Source organism: Falco peregrinus, chromosome 11 (assembly GCF_023634155.1).
Source record: "Falco peregrinus isolate bFalPer1 chromosome 11, bFalPer1.pri, whole genome shotgun sequence".
Classification (NCBI taxonomy): Eukaryota; Metazoa; Chordata; class Aves; order Falconiformes; family Falconidae; genus Falco; species Falco peregrinus.
Genome location: NC_073731.1, coordinates 6,483,515 through 6,508,436, shown reverse-complemented (window position 1 = coordinate 6,508,436; position 24,922 = coordinate 6,483,515). Strand labels below are relative to the sequence as shown.

Genomic DNA, 24,922 nt, shown 5'->3' with positions numbered 1-24,922 from the left:
CTGGCGCGGAGCTTGGCCAATGGCGAGCGAGAGGGGATACGGCCGCGCAGCAGCCTCAGCCCTGGGCGGGGCGCGAGCCACACTTCCGGGTCTGCGTGAGGCCGCTTCCTGTCGCTGGGGGCGGAAAGGGGCCGGGGAGGGTGCGCAGCCCTGGTGCTCCGCCCGCCGAGGCACCGGCGCCTGAGGCCTCCCCGTAGTGGCAGCCGAGGTGAGCCCCAGGGGTGTGCCGGGGGTCGTCGGACAGCGCCTTCCCGCCCGCGGTCCCTTGCTGCCTGAGGAGAAGGGAGAAATGCCTCAGGTGTGCCGTCTCCGCCCGCCGCGCCGGGCCTCCGCAGCTGTCCGTGGCCCCAGGGCAGCCGCTGCTCCCTCCGGCGCCCGTGCTGCGCGGTGGCTGGGACGCGGCGGTGGGGAGGGTGGGTCGCTGGGGACGTGTCGCGGTGTGCCCGAGGGCGGTCGAGCCCCTGCCGCTGGCCCGCCCGTAAGGAACGGGCTGCTGGGGCCGGGCGGCCGCCGTTTGTTTCAGCGTCTCCTCGGCAGCCGGCGCGGCTTGCCTGTGGCGGTGCGGCCGGCTGGGTGGCTGGCGAGCCTGCCTGGCCCTGTGCGCCGGGCGGCGTGAGGCTGCGAGGCTCCTACCGCCGCGCCGAGGGGCCTCTCGCATGACACGCTACTCCTACCAGGCGGATAAAGTTGGGCAGGTGTAGGAGTATTTACTCTGAGTTGTGTCTTTGTCGTTGTTTAAACCAAGAAATTAGTTTGCTAGACTGAGTATACCTTTTTTTCTTTACGGTAGGTACTGCTTAATGAAACCCTGTGAAGAGTAGAGCTTTATGCATTCTTTTTAGGTAAGGATGAATTACTGTGTTTGCACTGATGCTGTTGTAGCCTCTGAGGATCAAAGGCTGAGACAGTCAGGCACAGTTTCCACTCCGGGCAACGTAAACTGATGTCAGCAGCATCGCAGCGTGTTTGGTCAGCAAGTTCCATATTCTGGTAGGAGCTTGCTTAGTTACTGAATGTTATTAAATGTGAGGGGAAAAAAATACTGGTGTGTCTTGAAACTGCTTTGTTTTAGACTCTGAATATTTACTATCGGAAGCAGTAATATTTGTAATTGGATAAAGCTTCATTACTTTGTTATACTTAAGATTTAGTATGGCAAAGCTTGAAGCAAATGCAGCAATTAATGTTAAAGATGTCTGAATTGAGGTTATTTATGCTTTTTTTTAAAAAGTTAGCAAAGTAAGACTTCCTTGTGTCATTTTGTGTTTTAAATGTCTGCTGCACTAATTAAAGGTATTAATATTCAGGCTCACCTGTTCTTTGCTATTATTGCAGAGTAGGAAAAGGATTTCTAGAATATATTTAAAATAAATTATTATCTCTACCTAGGTAGATGCCAGTTTGCAATGAGTCTTAAAACCATCTGGAAAGACTACAAAGTTCTGATCGTTATGGCACCTAGCCTTGCGCTGGTGCACTGGGGCTGGTTTCACATCAAGTCTAGTCCTCTCTTCCAAGTGAAGACAGAGAGCTTTGTTCCAGAACCTGGGATTGTGGCATATGTGATGCAAAGCAATGAGAAAAATAAAGAAAAATAGCATTAGTCCTGTGTATTTTGGGTAAGTTGCCTAATCAGTTGTATCTGTATATTTGAGGCAGGAGATGAGTAAATTAAATGAGAATTTTCTAACAGATGCAGTCTTGCTGCTCTAATTTTAGTCTTCCAGAGTTTCATTCTTTTTTGCAGCTGAGTTAATCCGTTAGTTACATGGACCCAAAAAATGTATCTTACATCTCAAAAACTACTGCTAGGTCCCATGTGATAGTATTAAGTGATGGTATTGCAGGTCTTGGAGATACTTAAAACCAAACTCCCAATAACTTCAAGGCACCAGTCAAACTCTTATGACTGATGGGGTCTGCAACAGTGTCCTTTCAGGTTCAAAACTGCCCAGAAGTTGTGACTTTACATAGTAACACATTCTACATTGGTAGTAGGGCAGTAATTATAATAGATGACAAACAGAATTAAGTATGAGAGAAGTCTTAAATACTGTAGAGATTACATACAAATGTAAACGAATATCCCTTTAAGTTTGAAAGTGTTTTAGAACTTCAAAAAAATAATTGTATGCTAGGCATCTTGAAATAAGAAACTTTTTTTCAAAGGCAAAGATTTCTTACAGTTGTTTGAACATTAAAAGCTTTTGTCTCTGAAATGGTTGCCTGGGAAGCAGTGCTGAGTAGTTCAGTTATTTTGTTCTTGAATAAAAACAGTTTAGCGTTGTAGTTTTGACGCTTCAATACAGTTCAGTGCACTTTATAGTGGCCTGTTAGTTACAGACCTACAAATAAAACAGTATATAAACTGGTGGTCAGAATTGAAGCTGTTAACAAACACGTAAATTTGTGTACTACATGCGTGTAGTATATGTCATACTAGTAGGTTTTCTCAATTAAAAAGCATTATAGCGTGTATAGACCAGTTGCATGGGGTTCAAAGAGCCAAGTGTTGGGTCCTGCATTTGGATCACAACAATCCCAGTAAACGCTACAGGCTTGAGGAGGAGTGGCTGGAAAGCTGGCAGGTGGTGAAGGAAGGACCTGGGGGTGGTGGTCCAGAGCTGGCTGAACGTGAGCCAGCAGTGTGCCCAGGTGGCCAAGAAGGCCAGTAGCATCCTGGCTTCTGTCAGAAACTGTGGCCAGCAGAGCCAGGGCAGTGGTTGCCCCCTGTGTGTGGCACTGGTGGGGCCGCACCTCAGACACTGTGCTCAGTTTTGAACCCCTTGCTACAGGACAGACACTGAGGTACTGGTGTGTCTGGAGGTGGGCAATGAAGCTGGTGAAGGGTCTAGAGCACAAGGCTTAAGGGGAGCCGTTGAGGAAACTGGGATTGTTTCGCCTGGAGAAAAGGAGGCTCAGGGGATGCCTTATTACTCTCTACTACCTGAAAAGAGGTTGTAGCGAGGTGGGGGTTGGTCTCTTCTCCCAAATAACAGGTGATAGGACAAGAGGAGGCAGCCTCAAGTTGTGGCAGGGAAGCTTTAGATTGGATATTAGGAAAATTTTCTTCACTGAAAGGGCTTTCAAGCATTGGAACAGACTTCTCAGGGAAGTGATTTGAGTTGCCATCCCTGGAGGTATCTTTAAAGACACATGGATGTGGTGCTTCGGGACATGGTTTAGTGGCGGACTTCATAGTGCTGGGTTAACAGTTGGACTGGATGATCTCAAAGGTCTTTCCTAATCTAAATGGTTCTGTGGGGTTCTGTTTATGTGAGTTTTTTGTGACAAATAAAATAGCAGTTCAAGCTATGCAATATTGTCATAAGATTATCCTAATATCTTTCTGGTTTTTATTGTAGGAATAACTAGTTCTGAAGCTTTTAATCTGTGAGTGTTGCCAGAAGAAAAGATGAAGAAAGCAAACTGGAGTAGAAAAAAATTTCTGCTTGTGGCAGGGCTGTCACTTATAGGTTTCCATTTTGGAAGCATGCTTGTAAACTTTGCTGCAAAAAAATCTGTTCAATCACATTCGGAAGCTAAAAAAAACTAGTCATCAATGAAACCGCCTAATGCTGTCATTATGTATGAACTTCACAATAAGATTTAAGCTTCATTCAAAGAGATCATGAACAGTCACAGGAATGCTGTTATGGTACTGTATGTACTGTTTCATATTTGAAGTACTAACTCTTGGCTGCAAAGAATGAAAGTGTACTGCTTTAAATTTTAAAAGTGCTATGAATTATAGATCCAAGTAAAAATTAAATCTGTTTTGTTGTCCAGAGTTAAAATCTTACTTCAAAAATGTCTCGTCTTGAAGCTAAAAAGCCTCTGTTATTTATTAGTGAACCTTTAAATAAAGATACAGTTAGTCAGTCACTGTCTCTGCTGACTGGAATATTAAAATCTTGCTATGGTCCTGCTGGTAGACTCAAACAGCTCCACAATGGTGTGGGAGGCTATGTTTGTACAACTTCACAATCTTCAGCTATACTCAGTCGTCTTTCTGTCAGTCATCGTGTGCTGAGTGTTTTGATGGCCTCTGTACAGAACCATATATCCCGCTTCAGTGACTGTGGCTTATTTACTGCCATTCTGTGCTGCAGTTTGATTGAAAACTTCAAAAGCCTGAATGTTGCACCTTGCATTGTCATTAAAATAAGTAAGCATCTTTTGAGTTTGTGTATGGACTATCTCAAATCTGAGGCCTGTGGTTGCCGAATATGGGTAGATTTTAGCAGCGTTGAGACTCTTCTTTGCTTGGTACGTAGCATATTGACAAGCAAACCTGCTTGCATGCTTAATAAAACTGAAGTTGATCATCTCTCCACTCTGATTTTAAAGGCTTTTTTATTTACTGTTCCATGTCATGTGGAGAGTAATGCTGTTTTAGGAAAATGTGTAATAGTACCTGTGAAAGGTAGAAGAGTTGTGGATTCTGTGGTTCTTCCTGGTCTACTGATAGAAACACCAGAAATTCAATTGGCAAAACCACCTACTGTCAAAAGAACTTGTTCAAACATGATCAGGATAGCTCTTTTCTGTGTGTCCATGTCAGGAGACAGCTTCAACCCTGAAGAAGGAACTATAACAGTCCATCATGGAATTTCTATAGAAACATTAGAGCTGAATCAGTTGCTTAATGTAGGAAAGCAGCTGGTTAATGATGAGGTTGGCCTTGTAGTGTGCCAGAAAGTTATCCATCCATCCTTGAAACAGTATCTGAAAGAAAACCATGTCATCGCTGTGGACAGAGCTGGGCTATCTCTGATGGAACCTCTGAGTCAGATGACAGGTAACAAGCGGCTTTTTCTGTACTAAACAATTGTCCTTAACGCTCATGTCGTAACAAAAACCTGTCTAGGTTGGTGCTGTTGTAGAGTAAGGATTTTATTTCTCTCAGTGTGCTACCTTAGCAGCTGAGCAAGAGTTGTTCTTTTCTAATCTGGAAACCATTTTTTAAGGTGAGACTGGTCTTTTGCAGGTCTAGTGATGACATACTGCATGTATCCAATTGTAGTAACTGTTTGGAAACAGATTATTTTCAAACTCTTATTTAGAGAGAATGAAACAATTACTTTTTCATCTTAAACTATTGCTAAGTCTTGCACTTTGAAAACATTTGTTTCTGTTTGTGATTTGCTGTGTAGACTAAAATGTTAGGTATTGAAGAATATACATAAATTTAAAAAGCCAAGAGAAAAAAGTTCATGCTTTATGAAATGCAACAGATGGCTGTTCTGATGACAGTAATACAAACTGTTCTCTGCTTTTCTTAACTGGACAGGTTCAAAGCCTATAGCTTCTGTACATTTGTTGTCTCCTAGTTGTTACGGCAGTTTGAAAGATGTGCGCATTGAGAGTTTTGCTTCAAAATATTTTGTGCATCTGATTCCTAATGATACAGTTGTCTGCAGCTTGATACTCTGTAACAGAAATGAAACAGCATGGGATGAGTTGAAGGTAGGCAACATTTCTTGAAACTTTTCTTGAAAAGTCCTATTTTTAACAGAAAAATAATGAAAAATATTTTTTAGTTTAGGAAAGTGATTTTTCAGTATGTAAATGAGTTACGTTAGAGTTTAGGTATTCAGTTTCAAGAAAGCACTTAAGAAATGCCGTGGTTTCAAGAATTTCAAAATCCTTGAACTGCTCATGTTCATTTAATACCTCTATTTTAATATGGGAAGTTGTCTTGAGATGGAAACATTTTTCACCTGTTCTTGAGCCCAGTGCTTGATAGACATTTTCATTCTCACTACTTGGTCTATGAAAGCCTAAAGTAAAAATTGCCCAACAAAAGGCCAGCAACAATACCTGCAATGGTAGTCAGGCGTAGTTTTGTATTGAATAGTTGCTCTAGAAATGTCATTGATACTGATTAACTTCTTATCTATAACCCTGGTTTGCACAAAGAAGGAATAAAACAGAGCTTTTTTTTTTCTTTTTTTCTTCCTGCTTTTCCATACCGTGTGGACAAATAAAGACAATTTCTCCTAAAGTGAACGTGGTTTTTGGAAATCACTCAACAGCTTTATATCCACACATACTTCAAGTTTATGAAGTCTGTACCAGAAACTGCAGAAAATCTTATTTCAGTTATTTTTTCAATGGGGACAAATCCTGTTAATCATGGTATATGTAACAATAAATTCATATGGTTTTCAGCGTACCTGTGAAACTGCAGAACATGTGTTACAGTTAACAATCAAGGAACCTTTGGCATTATTAGGAGGTGGCTGTACAGAAACTCACCTGGCTTCATACATAAGACACAAGGTATGTGAGACATAAGGGTTTTAAAAGCTGCTTAATATACATAGGAAATAAGAATTTACATAGCATCACTGCTATAGTTAAAGCACTTCTAGATTAATGTTTGATTTTTGCTGTCTAACTACTAATATAAACCAAAGGGCGGGTCTATTTGAAGCAGTCAGTGCTAATTCTGTCTTTCAGACTTATTAATACTGTATTTGTACTTGTTAATCTTTCTTTAGATACCTATTATGGTAAGTGTTTTTTAAGTGTTAAAACAAATGTGTAGAATTTTTGTACTGAAAGATAATCATGCAGAACTCGGTTTTGACTTGTCTAGAAATCTTTCCTATTGTGGAGTAATTATCACATGAACAATTTCTGGTAGGACTGAACCATCTGTTTAAAAAAAAACCAAAATAACAGTACGATGTGTTTGATTAAAATTATTTCTGTAAAAGTGTTCTAATTTTTTGTTTTCCTGGTTTTGTGTTTCGTTTGTGTTTTGTTTTTTTTTTTTTAGAGTTGTAGTCTGTCCACCAGCACCTTTAGAGATCTAGATTGTTCTCGGACACAATACCAATTGGTTGCTGATGGTTTTTGCCGTTCCCTGGAGTCTGTAGCTTGCTCTCTGAATCATGATGAAGGAGAAATTCTTACAGACATGGTTTATGGACACTGTTGGTTTGTTCCATCAGGATTTCCCTCTGTCTCTAATTGGTCAGATTTAGTTTCAAAATGTGGCTGTGGGATTAACGGTAACACTGAGAATCTCAACTGGAGGCTTTTGCAAGGCCAGTTTGACTCTCCTACTATACAGGGCTGCCCTAAAGAGCTCTCAGTAAAGGTTGTGGACTTTCTGACATTGGACTGTTTTGCTGCGAAGTGTAGTGGCCTACAAGTAGCTCTGGAGACAGCCAATCTGATTTTGGATCTCTCATACGTAATTGAAGATCAAAATTAGGTCTAATCTTATGTGAATCATGTTGCACACCAAGATACTTGATTGAAAGCAGAGTAATATATAATGTGTTAAGATACTTCAAATGGTTAGAATGTGTGCAGCAGACAGGAATATTAAATCAGACAGTTGACCATTAAGTACTCAACTGACAGTTAATCTGCTGTGCCTTCAAGAATTTTTAAATGTTTAACTTTTTGTTAGGAACTGTTAAATGATTAGCTAAATATACAGTAAATCATAGTAATGTATGACTTAAGAGTATTAAAATTCATGTATTCAAAAGAGCGAATGACACTTTGATATTCCTCTGCATTAAGCAAAGTTTTGGATGTATGTTAACTCTGTGGCATCTTCAAAGGAATAGAAAGATGGATTCACTTGCTGAGAAAATACATGTTATGAATTGGAATTTATGTAGGCTCAGCAAAAGCTTTACGTACTGAAACAGACTTGTATTGCAGCAGAACTTTGTCACTGATATTTTTAATTTTGTAGGTAAAAAAGAGGGCTTTCCTTACAAATATCTTGAGCCACTTGTTTTCAAATTGTATTCTGAAGTTCTTGGCACCACGTACTGTATGCAGTGTTTGTTTCTAAATGTCTGGAAGATTTTAATTCATTTATGTAATTTATTTAGCAAGTTTTTAAAACTCAGCCTGGAGATCTTAAGGTAGCAGGTAGGTAATAGAAGATTCGAAAAGAAATGGCAGACTGTGTGGAAAAAAACTTCTGTGAAGTGGACCTTGATTGTCTTCTGTGGAATACAGCACAGATTATAAATAATGATACTTCTATCATTTAAGCAAAGCTGCAAGTTAGTGTCCCACTTACCATTCAATTAACTCTTTGACTGTGCCTAGCTTCTTTTCTTTTAATGAAGTAAGGTATTAAGCTGCTCAGACTTGTTTTGATCTTTAAATAAGGCTGTAGACTGAATGATCAAAACTTTATTCTCATTTTCAGTTTGCATGTAAGACCAAAAGGGGTGGTACAGTTTCTTGCTTCTAACTCATTTTCTTTGTCCCTTCTCCCTCTTTGTTTTCAGTCACAAGGGACAAATTGTTCATGACATGCTTTTCCAGAAAACCTCTGAGTTGGCTATAGACTAGTCTGCTTATTTGTTTCCTGGTCTCTTTAAGTTTTTAATATATTTACTGAGTAGAAGCAGTTGAATTGTTATGTAAAGTCAGTTTTGAAATATATAATTAAAAACATCTTTACAGACCTTTTGTACAAAGTCCTTCTCATTCTAAGAGCAAAAATAATAATTTTCTCACTGGAAAAAATGAGAATTTATTTAAAATTCCTTATCTTTTTATGACCTGAAATATTGTTTCAGTGCTGTAAGGCATCATTTGGGATTTTGTTGAAGAATGTTAACAAGGGTTGAGATGGAAGCTGGTTACTAAAATGGCACCTTTCATATCTTGATCCTCCCATATACCATGAACCATGTGAAAACATCAGGAATAATGAAGCCAAATGATGGTGTATATCTTAAGGCACAGAGGAATCTTGGTGATACTTCATGTAATTATGCGTCTCTAACTCAGAGTGTTGAATTAGAGTATTTTACTTCCTATAATAGCAGCTTGTTATGCAGTGCAAAAATGTTGTTTAGTGACTACAGCTGTGAAGTGAAAATTAAAACAATATTTAAGTTGAAGTAGTTGCTAGTATTCTTTTGTCTTTGTATCTGAAGGTTGATTCACAGCTCCTATAAAACCATTGTTAGCTCTGATTTTGTTCCTCCTCCTCTCCAGTTTTAAGAAAATCACACATAAGAAAATTGTGGGGAAAAAATTCAGTAAGTAGGTAAAATTTCATTTATACCTGAACCAAAGATTGTTCTGTACATAGCTGTTATTAATAACAATGAATTTTGGTCTCCCAGTGTGACTGAAAAGGATAAATAAGTTGCTGGCAGTGCTGCCTATGGACAGTTCAGGTTCAGTTCTTAGTTGTACTACAGTCTTCCTCAACCTTTAGTGGTTACTGTGACACTATCTTTAATGGGTAACCTAAGAGGAATACAAGTTTGGATACTGTTTAAAATGCAAGTAAATAGAATTTTGACTCTCAATCCAAGAGCAACATAAACTCTGCTGACGTCCCGTGTTTCTGATAAAACGTAGGTGCAAAAATGGTGAGGTTTCCCCCTGTGTTTTGAAACTGACAATATAAAATATCCTTAGTTGCAGGTCCTCTGGGAAACCACTATGTTGTTTTTTTTCTTGCTCCCTTTAGAATTTAGTTTGTTCAATGGGAAAAATTAGCATTACACAAGTATTACGAAGAGACAAGTGTTTTCTGATCATGACCTCAGTTGTTTGACTTCCATAGATTGCTCGGGGGCTATTAATTTAAATTTTAATAATTCTACCAGTAATGCAAAGGAAGTAAGAATATTCATCTCCAGCCTTCTCAGCTGTGTTAGTGCTCCAGGCCTAGCAGGAGAAATAAGAAGTGCTGATACTATAATCACTCAGGTCAGCAAATTTAAGTAAGATGCCAGTTTAATGTAGTTGTTCCTCAGTTCAGTATTTCAGTTTGCATTTGGTATTTCAGTTCCCATTTGGTATTTAAAACTTCAAAGTGAAGATGACCTGAAAATGCTGATCATTTTAGGGAACTTTACTATTTCTATTATTGTGTCCTATTTCAAGTAGACATACCATTAAACATTACTATTTTGGCATTGGCAAAGAATGCAGAATACCTGGTTTTTACTGATTCTGCTACTGAACTGTGAATTTGTAGGCTCACTCTGAGCCATATCTGAAGTCTTTTTCTGTCTATTTTCCTATCTATAAAATGGGAACAAAGATAACTCTTCTTAAGGCATAGAACTTTGTGGCTGAAGAGTTCTAAGATCCAGATGTAATGTGAAGAACTCAGAGGAACAAAGAAATAGATAATTCAAAACAAACTCAAATCCTTGCTAAAATATTAAAATTTTATTAAGGGAACTTTGGCCAGAATTTATGTAGACTCTTTAAACTAGTGTACTAGGTAAAACTCCCCTGTTCTCCTTTGTATATTGAACGTGGATGCGTTTTCTTTCTGTCGGAAATTCCGGCAACAGTAACCTAATTTATTGCCTTACATCTTCAGTACACACACCCAGAGAAATGTGACCTTCAGGCCCTGTGCAGAAATGGTTGAACTGCAAGAGAAGCATTGTCAGACATCTACCTCAGCAACCCTTACTGTATCATGTATGTCTTCAGAGTCTGTGCTCTGCATGTGTTTCAAGACCAGATGCTCATAGGTGCTAATCCTTGAAAACAAGGTAGAAACAGATTTATAAGTTTGCTTGCTGTATTGGTAGTGTAACACTGATTATTTATTTTGGGTTTTGTTCTTTCAGAAATGTTTGGGCATTTTTAGGCTAATCAGCTGTTAGAATGTTAGATCTGTCCCAGAAAGGGAAGAGAGTATTTATTGTTGTAAAAGCTTGTAAGAAAAAAATTGCATGGGATATCGCAACCACAAAACAATTCACCTTACCCAAAACCTGAACTTTTGAATTTTGTTTGTGCCGTTATGTTGCTGTGCTGAGAAGCAAAATACAGTATTTGTCACATTTTCAGCAGCGCCATGTGAACTGAGTCATGTTAGTACTGCATTCTTCAGTCTTGGAAAAAATCAGTATCTGTGAGTCAGTTGATGTCATGGGAAGAATTTTAACTGGATTTGCATTTACTACGGTTGTGAAGATGCAGAAACAGTCTGTTTTTATTGCAAAGACTGCCTCCAGCATGCTTATAATCTGTGCAGACTGGCTTTTTGAGAAGTCAGTTGCTAGTCACATTACAGTGTTTATTTTAAGAATTGTAGTAGCTTTTATCCGGTAATGTAAACATGAGTTATTTCTACCCACTTGTCAGCAGAGACAGGTTGCACAGTACTAATAAATAACTTCTTGGCCAGTAGCACTGTGATCTTAAATTCTCAGTTACATACCTTTATTTTTGTCTATATATATTACACTGTATAAATTAGTCGTGCACATTGTAAGCTCAAACATATGTACAAGTTTATTCTTTATGCTGGAAGCAGAAATATAGTCATAGTATATGTAGATAGAGCCACCATGTCATTAGTCCGCACACCAATAAAATTAATTGCAGAATAGGTTCCAGGATGGGGCTCAGCACTTTGTATCTTTAACTGTGCTGATTTCCATTATTCTTGACCTAGTTTTACATTAAGATTACAAATTTCTGGTAGACATTCCTCCTGCAGAATTTTATTTTCATACCTTATTACAAACATCTTTATAAACTTGAACTTACAAATCTGCTTGCACATGAAAACCTTTTATTCAAGCTTTCATCGTGTGCCATGAAGGCCACAGCTGTGTACTGTTTGGCTTCTGCAGACTTGATTACTAGTATCTTTCTTGTTTTCTTTCATGACAACATCAGCGCTCTTTGGATACACAATAAATACTAGCTGCTTCTTATTATGACAGTATTACATGATGTCTGCTAAGGATTTCTGTGGCAGCATACTACACCATCAACAGCTATTCCTTATCCAGAACTTTCTTTTTATTACCATTAAGTCTTTTTGGAAGTAGAGAAGGTACGTTGCCTGTCATTAATCTTTAAAAGCTATCCTTAGTATCTTTTGCCTTATGGCATATGATATTGTTCATCTGATTTGTTAGAGCTGGTGAGTATTGGGTAAAAAAAAAATAGGAGGTTAGGGACAAAATGAGCTCCCTAGTCTTTGGTGATGACTTGGAGAGCCTCTGCATCATCACCTGTGTGTGGGGCTAGGAAGGACCTGCTGATGGATGGTTACTCAAGAGTGACGATGGAATGATTTTCAGTGAATTGCTGGGACTGTGGTACTTCCAGATCTTGAAAGACTTTGTGAATTAGAGAGGCAGAAGCAAAACTATTATGCCCTCATTTATGACTCCTTGTCCGTGTGCCCAAGGAGCCTGAGCTGTAGTGGGGTTTGACTTCGGGGGTTTCTGATATATCTGACTGCATTACAGGTGTGCTTTGCAGGCGACTGTGGGCAGTCTGTGGCTGGCTGCCAGGTGCCTGCCCAGCTGCTCCTGCACTCCCCGCCTCACCCGGACTGAGGGACAAAACGGGGTGGAAACCCCCTGGGTTGAGGTAAATGCCCTTCCACTGCATTTCTCCTGCTTTCCTCCCCTCACTCCTCGCTGCTGAGCAGCGTTTTGCCCTTTCTTAAATCTGTTTATGCAGAGGTACTGCAGCCTGGCCTATGGCATGGCTCAGGGGCTGGGCTGCACCCTGTGGTGCAGCAGCGGAAACTGGCCAGAACTGGCTGGAACTGGCCAGAACCGGCCTCTCCCTGTGGGCGCTGCACAGCCCCTCCTGCTGGCGCCTCTGAAGTACCTCACAGGCTGCCGTCTGTGAGCCCTCTCGTCGTCGTTAAAGGGTGTGGAAAAATTTTCAAGAAACTTGGAGGAGGGGGTGAAAGAGCTAAGGAAGAGCACTGGAGACGTTAGCAAAGCCTAATCCTGGAGGAGGTGCTGGGAGAAACAAGATTATTATTTTTTTTTTATGGCTTGTGCAGTGAGTGTGTAAGGAGGTACGTGTGCCGCTTCTGGAGATCAAATGGCCAAAAGGGCTGACCTCGAAAACCAGGTGAAGAAAATCCCAACTTCTGTTGGCTGTGGATGGTGTAAAGGTGTGGTTGTAGGTGGCTGTTACCTAGAGCAGGTGTGACAGGGTGCCTGTCATGATCCACATGCTCCTCTGAGGTAGATCGCTGGGACCTACCTGTGGAGAAACAAGGTTCAAAGTTGTACTTAAGGACTGAGGAACTTTGCACTTTCTGGGAAGGCTGAGATGGCTTCCTAATACCTTTGAAAAGGGGAAAAGGCCCAAGAGCCACTTCCTGTGGGCCTCCCTGGCTGGAGGTCGGAAGACCACCTACCTGCACCCATAAAGCTTTCCTCAAGCGTGATCTGAGGATATGAGCACATATGTGATTTAGGCAGAGGATTGACCCACAGCCCTTCTGTCATCGTATGAGTATTGCAGTCCATGAGGTGACTCCAAAAAGTGAGTTTTTCCGTATTTAATTTGCACCAGCATGGTGCCTACTAAACAGGGGTGCATGTGGCATGGCATATGTCTATGCCAGCCTTTTGCAAATGTTTCCTCTGTAACTAACAAAGTTAGGACAAACTCTTCGCTTTGGTTTTGGTGCCTTAACCCTGGCCTCTTCTTTGTTGAGGTCAGCCAACAGAGTTGAGAAAAGGAAAATTAGATTGTTAGTTTGTACCTGAGTCCTTTTGGGGTGTTCAAAATCATGATCCTAGAAAGTGGCTCCTGAAACTGTCTGTCTCTGTAACGCTTAAGTGTCATGTTGTTTTATGATCAGTATTGCACTGACTTCCATGCTTCATGTTTGGTCCAGATATCTTTACTGAATCAGGTCTTGCCTGTCCTGTTGCTGTACTTGTATGAATTTGTCCCTAAATTACGCTTTTTCAGTATTATACACAGGCACTGATGTGTTTGGTCTGGCCACTCAAATATGTTAATGCTCCACAGCTGGGAACACTTCTCTTGAAAGTTGATCTCAGCTGAGACGATTAATCAGGCAGTAGCTAAGACAGTTGGAGATGTCCCTGCTGTCTCTTATCTTTAGAATAAATGGTTTTATATGTATTGGTAATTAGAAGAATATAATACAAAATTTTAAGAGTGGGACAATTGACCCATGTATTAAATAATAAATAAAAAAAAGTCTGGATTATTGGTATTGTGCAGGCCTTTCCAAATAAGCTATTCAACTCCAAAGGAAAACAGCAGAGAAATTAGTTTAGACTTTTAATAATGAAAATTGCTGTGTAAAATCCTCCTTTGAGTACTGAAATATTGTAGTGTCAATAAGAAATGCTGTATGCACTTGACGTCTTTGTGAATGTAAAATCTCTTCAAGGGCTTCTTCATATCAGTGCTCAACAGAATAGCGGCGTTCTGAGCAGAGCTGAGTGCACGTGTCCTGGTTTTAGGTGTTAAGACAATCCATTGCATATGTTTAATCAAAATGGCTGCTAAATTAAAAATCTTATTCCTAAAACTGCATGCGAGACAGCAGGTGTCACTCCAGTCTGTCTCTGTGTGGGCCAGGGAAGTATTTGCTCCTGTACAGGAATAACTTGTGTGTGACATTATTGCTTACGTTTAATACAGTGTATGTTAAGGAATAGATGGAATGCATTACGAAATTGCTGAGGTTAACTGTGATTGCTGTTTTATATACTAGAGAAGCACTGTTTCTGGACTGCCTCCATTTGGATCTGTGTATATTGGCATGGGGTGGAACCAATTTATGAAGAGATGTGGGCAATGGGTAGCAACACATACCTTTCTCTAATGCATAGCTTATGTTTAAGACAGTGGGGTTATTTATTAACTGAGAAAAAGATACAGTTGCATGGCTGAATTGTTCTAAGCAATTGCTTTAAGATTGCATTATGGTTCTTAAGTTCATGATGAAGTTAACATTTTAAGCAAACTACAGGAAATAGTTTGAATGAGCAGTTCGTTTCAGTGTTCATAGTTTGGTCATAACAATTGCTAAATTTATAATAAATTTCTATGTGTAGGAGCCCAGAATGAAAGTCTTAAGTTTCCTGAAGTAGTCCTGATTCAAGTATGCACCTCGTCCATGACTTTGTATGTAGTATGTGGTGCAAAATACGGGCCAAAAATCTCATGGCAAAGTGGCAAAATTCCTGTATCACAAAGAGAATCATAAGCATCCCCAAACTCCGTATTAGATGTGAGTATTCAGTGTAATCTTGAGAAAGTGGTTTTCAGTGTGTGGGTGGTTTTGGTTTGTTTTGCACACTGGTAGGGATTTAATGCCTACCTTGCTATTGGCTCTAAAGACACTAGAGTAGAAAGCAAGGAATTTCTTTTCTTATAGGCTATTTTTGCTTAAAACTCTTACTTATGGGCATAATGTCACCCAGGACTAAATCTGTCTGAATCTGGTGCCTTTAAGCGAAGGAAGATGGAGTTGTTCTTACATTGGGGGAAGAAAAGAATAAAGTTTTACAATATTGAAATGCACTTTACAGGAAAAGAACTGTGGTGTTTTGTTTTTTAATAATATTTAAAATAACAGTATAGACCCACATCATTCTGGTTTAAGAAAATTAGACTTAATGAGCCTCTGTTACAGAAGACAAAAGCTTAGGAATTGTAGATATCTTTGGCACTGCACAGAAGTGTAAATTTTTTGTTTACCTGTAAGTTAAATCCTCAATTATTAGTTTCTCTCCTGAGACTTGGATCTTAGTACATTAAAGTTCTGCTGTTTTAAAGGCTTTGCAAGCACATACAGCCTCTGCTCCAGTAAGTGCACGATCTGAATTTTGTTACTAAATCTTGGTATTTTAAATAACTGACTTTTCCTTTCCACCTTTAAACCCTGATTTTTTTTAATCTTGAGATATTTTGAGAGGGACAGGAAGGGGAGAATCCAGTTGTCTTTTCTCTTTCTTGCTTCCTCTTTTAAATCCACGCCACCACCAAGTGACTGAAAAGACCTGAACTTACAGTTTTAGAAAGTAATTGTAAGAACATTAGTTCGGGGCATTAGATGTGATTTTCTGGGATGTGTGTGGAAATTTCTTGAGTGGTTCTTGACAGTTCCTTAAAGTGCCTGTGACCACTACCTAAGAATTTTGGGAACATAATTGTTGACTATGAAATGTCTGGTCTCCGAGAGAGGTGTTTATGTGAACTGAACAAAAAACGAGGCTTAACATTTCATTGAGCTTTGCCAAGAATAGTTCTACTTCTGAGAAAATCCATAGGTGAGTTTACATTTTGCTGACAAGTGTTTGACCTGAAGCTTTGCATAGTGAAAGGTGCTGCAGATAGTTACCTTTTTAACAGGTTAATATTAACCTTTCTCGAATATGCCTACCAGCCTCAGAAGGACTACTTGTATTATTGGGAAATAGGAAACATAGCAGTTGTTGCAAGGTGCCAGGCAGATGATATTAAAGGATTCAAAGTAAATGTGCAAATCTGCTTTGGATATTGTGTTTCTTTGTTGTGTTGTGAGGCCTTGTGGCAAGACTGCCTGGCTTACTATGAGTTTTGCCTTCAATTCAACACTGGTTTGTCATTGCTAGAATTGCAAGTCTTTCTTATCTGCATTTATATTAATAGCTTCAGATAGAGAATAAGTGCCAGTCTAAATGTTGAGGCATAGTGAGTGGCAAACAATCAGTAATTTGTAAGGCACAAAATCAGTTCCATAGCTGTAATAAATACAATTTTTAAAAACAGCCAAGAAATGCAGAGGAGCGAGTGGATTTGAAACCACAGGCCAAAAGATTATTTCTCTACAGGAAGGGAAGAAAAACGCACAATTTTATCATAATTGTGTAGAAAGGCTCCCTGAATAGAGAATTAGATTGATATTTCCAGGTAATAAAAGCATTAGTTCTGTGGTAAGTACACTATGGTCTTTACAAAAAATCAGTGGATTGCATATATAATCTTGAATTTTATTGGGTAAAAATGGGCCAACTATGTCCAATATGCTTGTCACTTGCATTCAGTAATGTTTAATCAAGGATTGGTCAAATTCCTACACAGACATATTATTTGTAGGTGCCACAGTTACAGTCGGAGATCTGGCTATCAGTAGAAGTCCAGCGGAGCGTGATCTCTGTTGTGAGCAAGTCACTTAGATATGAACTTTTTGCCATAAGAAGACATCCAGAAGTGAAAGTGCTGTGCTTCAGCCTCTTCTTGGCAGAATCCTCAGGGTCAGTTTGATAATAAATAGAGTTGAAGAAATGATCTCAACAGAAGGTTCCTCATGTGATGAATTTGAAGGCAGTTGTAGGTCTCTCTGGTTCTGGTTATCATCAGTATATGGCAGGCTCTGTGTGTAGACCTTGATGGAGAACCTGGAGATTTTGTGTGAAAAGTGTCTTCCAGAAAGATTCCTGGCTTCAGCCAGACGGTAGGTTCAGAAACTGCTGTGTTCCCAGAGTTTGCACATTTGTGTGTTGGTTTCTTTTGGCCTTAATGTGTCAGGGGGATGTTGTAGTGCTGTGCACTTAGCTTAGCTTGCAAGAGCTGGAGCTGATGAGAGAGATTCTGACCTTCTCATAATCTAACATTTTTTATTTTGATTGTCTGGTGTGTTAAGCTTTTTTTGTTAAGATTTTTTTTCCCTTCCTTTTTTTATTGGTGGGATTACAGTGACTTATGTGGTAAGAAAAACTGTAAACCTGATTTTACTCAAATCTTTAAAAAGGAAAATACTAAAAATTTGGGCTAGATCTTAGGTATGTCAAGGAGACTTTTGTCTCTTCTTTGTCCTCGGAATGTGGAAAAGGGTCATTTCCCCACTCCCATGTTGAGAATTTGGTCTGTTCCTTGATGCTGTTTGAGTATACAAGGCACAAAACAAGATACAGACCAAAAAGATGGTCCCTGTCCTCAAAAGATATGACTAATGATGAGACAAAGTAAGCACACTCTCAAATGAGATCCAATTATCCTTACTCTCTACAGTGGCCTTTAAGTACTGAAGAAAGAACACCAAGAACTCTCCTGACTGCTCTTGTAGCTTCTAGCAATCAGCAGTTTAAGGGCTTTCTGGGTCAGGCTGCGTCTGGATTCTTAGTTTTAACAGGCACTGTTAAGACTATTTCTCAGTTATGCCTAAATGTGTGTTTCTTTAGGTATGTCCATATTTGGAGCAAGTGTTTAAAAATCTGTCTCAAAAGAAAGTGAGGGGACAAAGCAAGCAAGGTTTTGGATCTGCAAGGGAGTATGTCTAGAGCTGAGCCTTGCTTTGGCTAGTTCTAACACCAGTACCTAAAAGCCATAATGAAAATACTGAACTGGCAGGATGAGATACAAAAGTGTTTACATGGACTGTCTGAGGCCCTGGGTCATGCTTTAGTGAGAGATTTTCAGGCTCTGCTTTGGTCGTAAGAATCATGAGATCATGTGAAGAATCAAGTGATCATGGAGTCGCTTTTATCCGCTTTGAGGACAGAGCGGGAGGGCTGAGCTTCAGATCCAGACAGATTTACTGTGTGACAGCAGGGGAAAAAAATCTGAAAGATGTGCATGTCCTATTCTTGAATTCTCTACATGTCGCTGTTCTTCTGCCCACCCGTACTGAATGCCATCTCTTCTATAACTCACAGAATCAGATGATAACAGTCATAATAAAAAAGATTTACAGTTTAAGTTGCCTAGGAAATTTACTTCATAGTAAATGTACTCCAGACTGGTTAGCTCTTCTGTAATAGCAAGTCTTTAAAATGGTTTAGGTTCCTGATGTCTAAATGGTCACATTTTTGTGAGTAAACAAATGCACTAAGTTGTTATAAGCATACAAAACACAGATTAAAAAATACCACTGCAAAGCACAGTGTAGGCTGGGCAAACCACCCATGATGGAGTACTGTCCTCTGCAGCAGGAGCAGCCTTGAATTATTCATGATGTAAATGCTAGTAGTAAGAGGCCACAAGATGAATTTAACAGATCTTTTAATGTACATTGGGGACTTAACTTTAGACTTGTTTCCATTGTTGTGGTAATAAAGACAGTAAAATAAGCCCTATTTGCTTCCTCCTCCCCCCAGTGTGGGGATGGAGGTAGTTAGGAGAGATCCACTTGAATGTGGCTGATATTCTGCTGATTTAGGGCATTCACCTGAGAATCCAGTTAAAGTCCTTGTGCTGTGTGGCAGCATCCCACAGTCCATGGGATTGCCCCAGCTACCAAGCTGAGTCTTCTGAGAGGAAAAAACCCATGTGTATTTCCTGGTTTTATTAAAAAAGCAAACAAAAAAAGTTGTTCTTCAGTCAGAACTGTCTGCATATAAAATAAAGGGCAGAGTCAGGTTCACTTTGTTAGATAATTCTTAAAGCAAAGCAAGTGTGGAGAGATGCAGCTTCCAGATAAATTAGGTCTCTTCTAATCTAAGATGCTGTAGGTCACACCTTAGGTGAGAAGAGGCGGTATTTGATCTTTTGTCTCATGAGTCTTAAACTTGTGTCTTGTCTACCGAGGGCCTGGGATTTTCTGCTTTACATCCACATCCTTATAAATTAAAGATTAAGTGTTCGTTTGGTCTGGGCATCTGGGATTTTGCAGCTCTGTATCAGAGTTCTGCTATACCTGTGTGTGAAGTTATTACTGAAGTTCACTTTACATTAAAAGTTGAAACCTTTGAGATGCCCTTGATGTCAAGAATGAGAGTCCATTCTTCTAGAATTAGCTTTTTTTGCGAATTGTTAGACTAAGGAAACTGTAAGAGAGAGGAAGTTGCACCTTTTGCTGAATTTATGTCTGCAGTAACTGTGGAAATCAAAGAAAATATCTGCTGCTCTGCTTTTGCTGCTTTTCTTCCCTCTGCTATTTGTATACTTCAACACTTTTATCAGCTGCAGATGGGCAATAAGTGAAGGACAGAAAATGGCAGGTGTCCAATCCTTCCAAACCCACTCTTATTTTAGAAAAAAAAATAAAAATTGGTTGCTAGATAAGACTAAGTCATCAATTACTTTTGCTTGCTGCAATGCTGTCATGGGACTGCAGTCAGGTTGCTGAGGTAAGGCAAGCATTTACTCCCAGTCATTTGGTTTAACTTGCATAAAATGCCTGTAAAATTTTGAATGGTGATATAGTTCTGTTGCAAATGTACATTTTACATCTCTCTTGGTGTTGGACATATCTATTTCCAGAGCAGCTCAGGCCTTAGCAGTATTCCTCCCCTGCTCCCAATATACCAGTGAAACACTGCAGTGCTGCTTATGTCGGTTCAAAAAACTGGCAAGTGAAACATGCAAAACTCATGGCAAAACTTTTACAGAGCAAGCTGTTGAACTTGGGTTCTCTAAATATTTTGTTTCTGGCTGGTGGGTGGGAATAGCAAGACCAAAGAGGTTAAAACCCCCAGTAGTCTGGCCTGTCCCTGGGCTCTCATTGCTGAGCTCCAGCAGTTTAACCCACTGCCTTTTAATGCAAATCAGTGATTGACATTAAAACAATACTGTGCTATAAATTACATTTCAATAGCTCATTTGTAGTTATTTCAGTCCGTTATAGTAGGTGTGAGTCAACCAGTTGGCAGTGCTGTGTCTGCTTATTGAACAGGTATCTCTAAGCCATTGCCCATGCCAGCAGTCAGTCTATCCTTCCTCCTTATCATTAACCCCTTTGGAATAAGCAATAGTTTGGGTTCTCAGGTGGTTTTTTGCCTCGCTTGGTTTAAGTGGAATGGATTAAGTTAAATAATAGCAAATTAAAAGTAACACTGCAGGCATGACATGACAGCCAAAGACTGTTCTTAGAAAAGTGAGAGCCAGAGCCGTCAGCACTAGGGGAAAGTATTAAATCAGTTTTAAGCAAACAGTAATGGTGCTTTACAATAATCTGCAGTAATTAAAAAAAAAAAAAAAAGTTCAGCCAGTAGCTATCTGCGTGGTATACGGTGCTCTAAGGAAGAGCTAGCATGGGTAAACAAAGGAGGTAGAGCTGGAGAGTTTTTCATGCTGAAAGCTGTTTATTTCGATCTATATTTATACCCATTTTCTTTAATAAATATCTCTGTTTAGGAGTTAGTGTTATGCCATATGTTTCAACAAATCTAGTATCAAGCAAGTCCTAATGGCTGAAAAGCATTTTATGAAATTTCTAGTCTTTTTTTCCTTTTCAGTGGGTAAAAGCAATCTATGAAGTCATGCACAGTGTATCCAGATGCTATGGTTCTAAAAAACAAGCTTTTCCTGTGATTTTAGAAGCAGAAAAGCTAGAAATTCCAGTTGCTTTGAATTTTCCACTTCACTGGTGTGTCCAGGGTAAATGCAGGTAGCTCTTTCCACAATGACAGTGTGGTGTGAATTCTATCTTTCTTTTCCTTCACAAGATCAAAGTAGTCTATTGGTTTGGGATGACAAGCACTATTTCTTTCACTCTTTAAGTTTTATATCTCAAGTATCTAATAAGTTCAACTTTTTTTAATTGCAATGTATAAAGCATCTTCTACCAAAAGCAGTTTTCCTTCCACATCTGGCCATGACTGTATCTCAGGACTTCTATTTTAAGACAAATTTTGAACTCACTTTCCTTATAGAAGCAAATGTGTCCTGAACTATGTCTGAAAATGTTCTGATCCAATTAATTTATTTTTAATATATTTGCTAAATTCACCTATTGGTGTCCTAACTTTGGCAGGAGGTGGAGAGTGTGGGGGATGACTTTCTTTTCCATGAGATTAGCAGGCGTGATCTCTGCAGCAAAATCCAGGGTTGTGATTTGTGTACTTGGTGAAATTGAGAAACTTTTTTTCTGTAATGCTTGCCAGTCAGTACTTATTTGAGTTGCACAGCCAGGAGTGTCATGACATTCAGAAGACTGAGTTATTGAGTGTTCAACACTTCTATTATGTGAAGAATAATCATGTGGTCTTGGAGCAGTGCCATGTAACATGCAGCATCTCTCACTGCATGGTGTTGTCATGGCTCGAGCAAATCCCCTCCATGTAACCCATCATTTTTTATCTGATTTAAAATGGATCCTTCTATTGTAGTAAAAAGTCTGGGATCCCTTCAATAGGTTCTTGTTCCTGTGATTCAGTACTTAAATTGGCATCTTTATTACAAAGGAAGTAGCTGGACATGAGCTGTAAGTCCTGTTAAGATGTCTCACATTGAGTCATCTTGACCTCCTGTATTTCACAGGTACAGTGACTGTGGCTTTATAGTCACCTGCCATAGCCAAAGGGACCTGATCTCCAAAGGTGCCAAGCATTATCTTTTTTAAAGAAATGACAGCATTCAGATTTTTGCACTGGTCACAAACTGTTTTATAGTAAAAATCACTAGTCATTTCTGACAATTGTCATCCTGTGGTAGGTTTGCAGTTTTCTGACTGCTTCACACCTACTCACAACTCCCTGTTGCTGTGACTCAGCAGCAGGAGTGTTCTGCACTGCTGTGGCTGGCCTGGAGCAACACTAGTCCTATTTTTGTCGATTCACATCTAAGCAGTCCTCTTGGTTCTGATATATTTTGATTACTTGATGTGAGTGCTGAGCAGGGCAAGCTACTGAAACTCTGCACAGGCTAGTGCTTGTCCTGAGCTTACTGTGAAAGGGAAGGTGATGACTGTGAAGTCGTTAGTGGAGTTCTTATGTACTCCCAGCCTCTTTGCTTGTTGACAAGCTATCCTTGCTGTTCATTCTCAGTTCTCTTACAGGTAACTAGCTGGGCCATAAAACAGATAGTTTGGGGTGGGGAAAAAATAAAGCGCTCTTACTCTGATTTCTTCCATGCTCTGTTTGCACTTCTCCTTTGCCAGTGGTCACAAAGTGTCATATCACTGTAGCTGATCCAGTACTGGGATATCTTCTGTGTCAGTGTATTGCATCAGCAGAATTTCTTTACAAAAAAGAAAAAGAGGTGTCTTATGTTTTACCTGGATATCTCATTCCACCAGCTCGGTTAATTGAATACAGGAATCCTTAGGGCAGAATTGACAGTGGTAAACTATTCAACCAGCTTTCAGCATTCAACACTATAGCTTATAATCTGCTTGCTAAAATAAAGCATTCTGGGGAATAAAATGTATTTTGTTTTTATTGAGTTGGTCTTGTAATGAAAATATAGGACTTTTGCACAGAGAAGAAAAGAGAAAGTAAAAGAAAATACCAAAGTCCTTTTTGTTGCTGTTTTCTTAGTAGCACAGAGCAAATGAATGTTTAATATAAAAGGAAATATAGATAAGATTAATCATTAACTAAACTAATTTCATGACAGGCACTTGATTGAATCCATTTGAGACTGGCTTTATGATATCTTCCTTTTCAGAGTGTGTTTTAGGTTAAAATACAATGAAGCATTACTTGATCACCCAAGGATATGATAAAAATAGGATTACTGCGTGGTTTTTGAGGAAAAGAACTGGTGCTCTGTAATCTGAGTGTTGAGACACTTGAAATGGGCTCATTAAATTAAAGGTTACTCAATAACAGTGAGTATTAAGTGGCTGCCTTAAGTTATTATATAGCAATTACAAGGATATTTTTTTAAATATTTCATAGGTATATTTGAAGTTAATGGAAAGTCTTGGCATAATTCTGTTTAAAAGTCAAGCAAGAAATTTGTGGAGAACATAATTTTACAGGAAGAGATGTAATAGAGATTCCAGGACACACAATTGACTTAGTTTTGCCATTCACAGGACTCCATAGTGCTCTTGGTCCAGTAGTTGAACAAGAGTTTTCTGGAATTAGCCAGCCAAAGCAAGGATGGTTTTGTTTGCCGGAGGTAATTTACCAAAATAATTTGTGCCCCAGTCTATGCTGTTAACTTTCATTGTGCTCTTCCATCTCAAAACAGCAAATAGGAAGAGCAAGCACTCTTACAAACACAGAGGGAGTTCTTTGTTCAGGCTGCTATGCATCAAGACCCAAAAATTCCTTGGCTCGTATCCCCAGGAACACAAAAAATCATCGTCAATCACAGAATAAATTGCCAGGATTTCTAGCCCATTGATTTGTTGGAGAAATGGGTGTTAAGTATTCTTCAGTCTTTATTTCTTATAACTGGTTACCTGTGTTGCTTCTGCTTTCTAGCCAAGATTAATCTAAGCTGTTCAAGTAAAAATTTCCAAAATGCTCCTTTTTGTCAGTATATTTAGGCACATACTTTTAAATCCTACAGTTTTTTCTCTAAAGCGACTAAGGTGTTTTGTCTGTAGTTTAAGACTTCGGTAGTTCCTATCTTGAATCCAAAGTCAGTGTCCTCCTTTTCCTCCTTATTTTGACTTTGTGAAAGACATTCAGCAGTATAGAAAGTCTGAAAAAATTTAGAGCTCTCTGAAGATCTGATTCACTTCATCTCAGTAGTGGTTTGACTATTATTAGTCAAAGCCCTGTTTTACTGATCTTTATGTCCCTTGATCTTTTTAGGGAACTGCTTCAAGTGATGTGTGCAGTCTATCTGGATTCTCAGATACCCATCTGCATGTATATTGTTGTTCCTAGGAAGGCTGTCTCTGAACCACTGTAGTGGCAAACATGGCAGAAAGTTACTGGAAAAGTCTGATAGAAAGGGCAATAGGACCTAGGCAGATTTTGTTTTACAGCAACATCTGAGGCAGTAAATGACTTTTCACAACTGTGACCATAGAGACTGGACCACCAGAAAGCCTGAATGTAAGACTGGCCTGAGAATTAGGATAGCATATGAACACTGAGTCTCAATCTGTATCAGGAAACTGGGAAATCTGTGAGTTTGGATGAGATATTTTACTATCCTTTGAAAAAGAAATTATTTAAGAAAGTTCCCTTTTGGAATCAAAGAAAATATAAATCATAGTTGCCTTTAGTCTGCGGTTAAAAAAAATAAAATACCCTGGTTGCTGAAATGGTAGGAACTAATGCTAAAGATCCAAATCAACCTTCAAGAAATAATAGGTGAATTCAGATTTTTTTTTTGGTTAGGAGGGTTCCCTCCATTTCAGTTGGACTGCTTTACTTTAGCCTTGTTTCATTTTGTCCTGTCTGTTTTCACAACATCAGAACAAATGAATTCCTGGCAATTCATCCACTGCAATGGCCCTCCTAATTTATATGTTTGAATATGCTTTCATTTATGCGCATGTATATATGAATGTTTTTTGCTTGAAGCTGTA

General features: G+C 39.3%; 3 protein-coding genes across 6 annotated transcripts; all 3 read left to right on the top strand.

The window, feature by feature from the left end:
* Positions 1–93: 93 nt before the first annotated feature.
* Positions 94–3,568, top strand: LOC129785341 (uncharacterized). 4 transcript variants are annotated; one of them, XM_055816573.1, is made up of 4 exons: positions 94–208; positions 843–990; positions 1,390–1,619; positions 3,366–3,568. In XM_055816573.1, the coding sequence occupies exon 3, from the start codon at positions 1,407–1,409 to the stop codon at positions 1,596–1,598; it is 192 nt and encodes a 63-aa protein (XP_055672548.1). In that variant the 5' UTR covers positions 94–208; positions 843–990; positions 1,390–1,406; the 3' UTR covers positions 1,599–1,619; positions 3,366–3,568. The 4 variants fall into 4 exon arrangements, with proteins under 4 accessions (XP_055672548.1, XP_055672549.1, XP_055672546.1 ...); XM_055816574.1 differs by lacking the exon at positions 843–990 and having other exon boundaries at positions 102–208; XM_055816571.1 differs by lacking the exons at positions 94–208; positions 843–990 and adding an exon at positions 786–842.
* LOC129785342 (uncharacterized) lies at positions 3,416–3,885 on the top strand. Its single transcript, XM_055816575.1, has one exon. It carries the CDS (start codon positions 3,416–3,418, stop codon positions 3,554–3,556), a length of 141 nt encoding a protein of 46 aa, XP_055672550.1. The 3' UTR covers positions 3,557–3,885.
* On the top strand, positions 3,811–8,894 carry MKKS (MKKS centrosomal shuttling protein). Its single transcript, XM_027788418.2, has 4 exons — positions 3,811–4,801; positions 5,294–5,469; positions 6,175–6,285; positions 6,788–8,894. The coding sequence occupies exons 1-4, from the start codon at positions 3,811–3,813 to the stop codon at positions 7,226–7,228; spliced, it is 1,719 nt and encodes a 572-aa protein (XP_027644219.1). The 3' UTR covers positions 7,229–8,894.
* The last annotated feature ends 16,028 nt before the right edge of the window (positions 8,895–24,922 follow it).

Excerpts from the sequence above, each read along its gene's own strand:
- LOC129785341 (XM_055816573.1), top strand. The coding sequence starts at position 1,407 with ATGAGTCTTAAAACCATCTGGAAAGACTACAAAGTTCTGATCGTTATG.
- LOC129785342 (XM_055816575.1), top strand. The coding sequence starts at position 3,416 with ATGAAGAAAGCAAACTGGAGTAGAAAAAAATTTCTGCTTGTGGCAGGG.
- MKKS (XM_027788418.2), top strand. The coding sequence starts at position 3,811 with ATGTCTCGTCTTGAAGCTAAAAAGCCTCTGTTATTTATTAGTGAACCT. Across the intron at positions 5,470-6,174 it reads CAGCATGGGATGAGTTGAAG|CGTACCTGTGAAACTGCAGA; the intron begins GTAGGCAACATT and ends TATGGTTTTCAG. Across the intron at positions 6,286-6,787 it reads CTTCATACATAAGACACAAG|AGTTGTAGTCTGTCCACCAG; the intron begins GTATGTGAGACA and ends TTTTTTTTTTAG.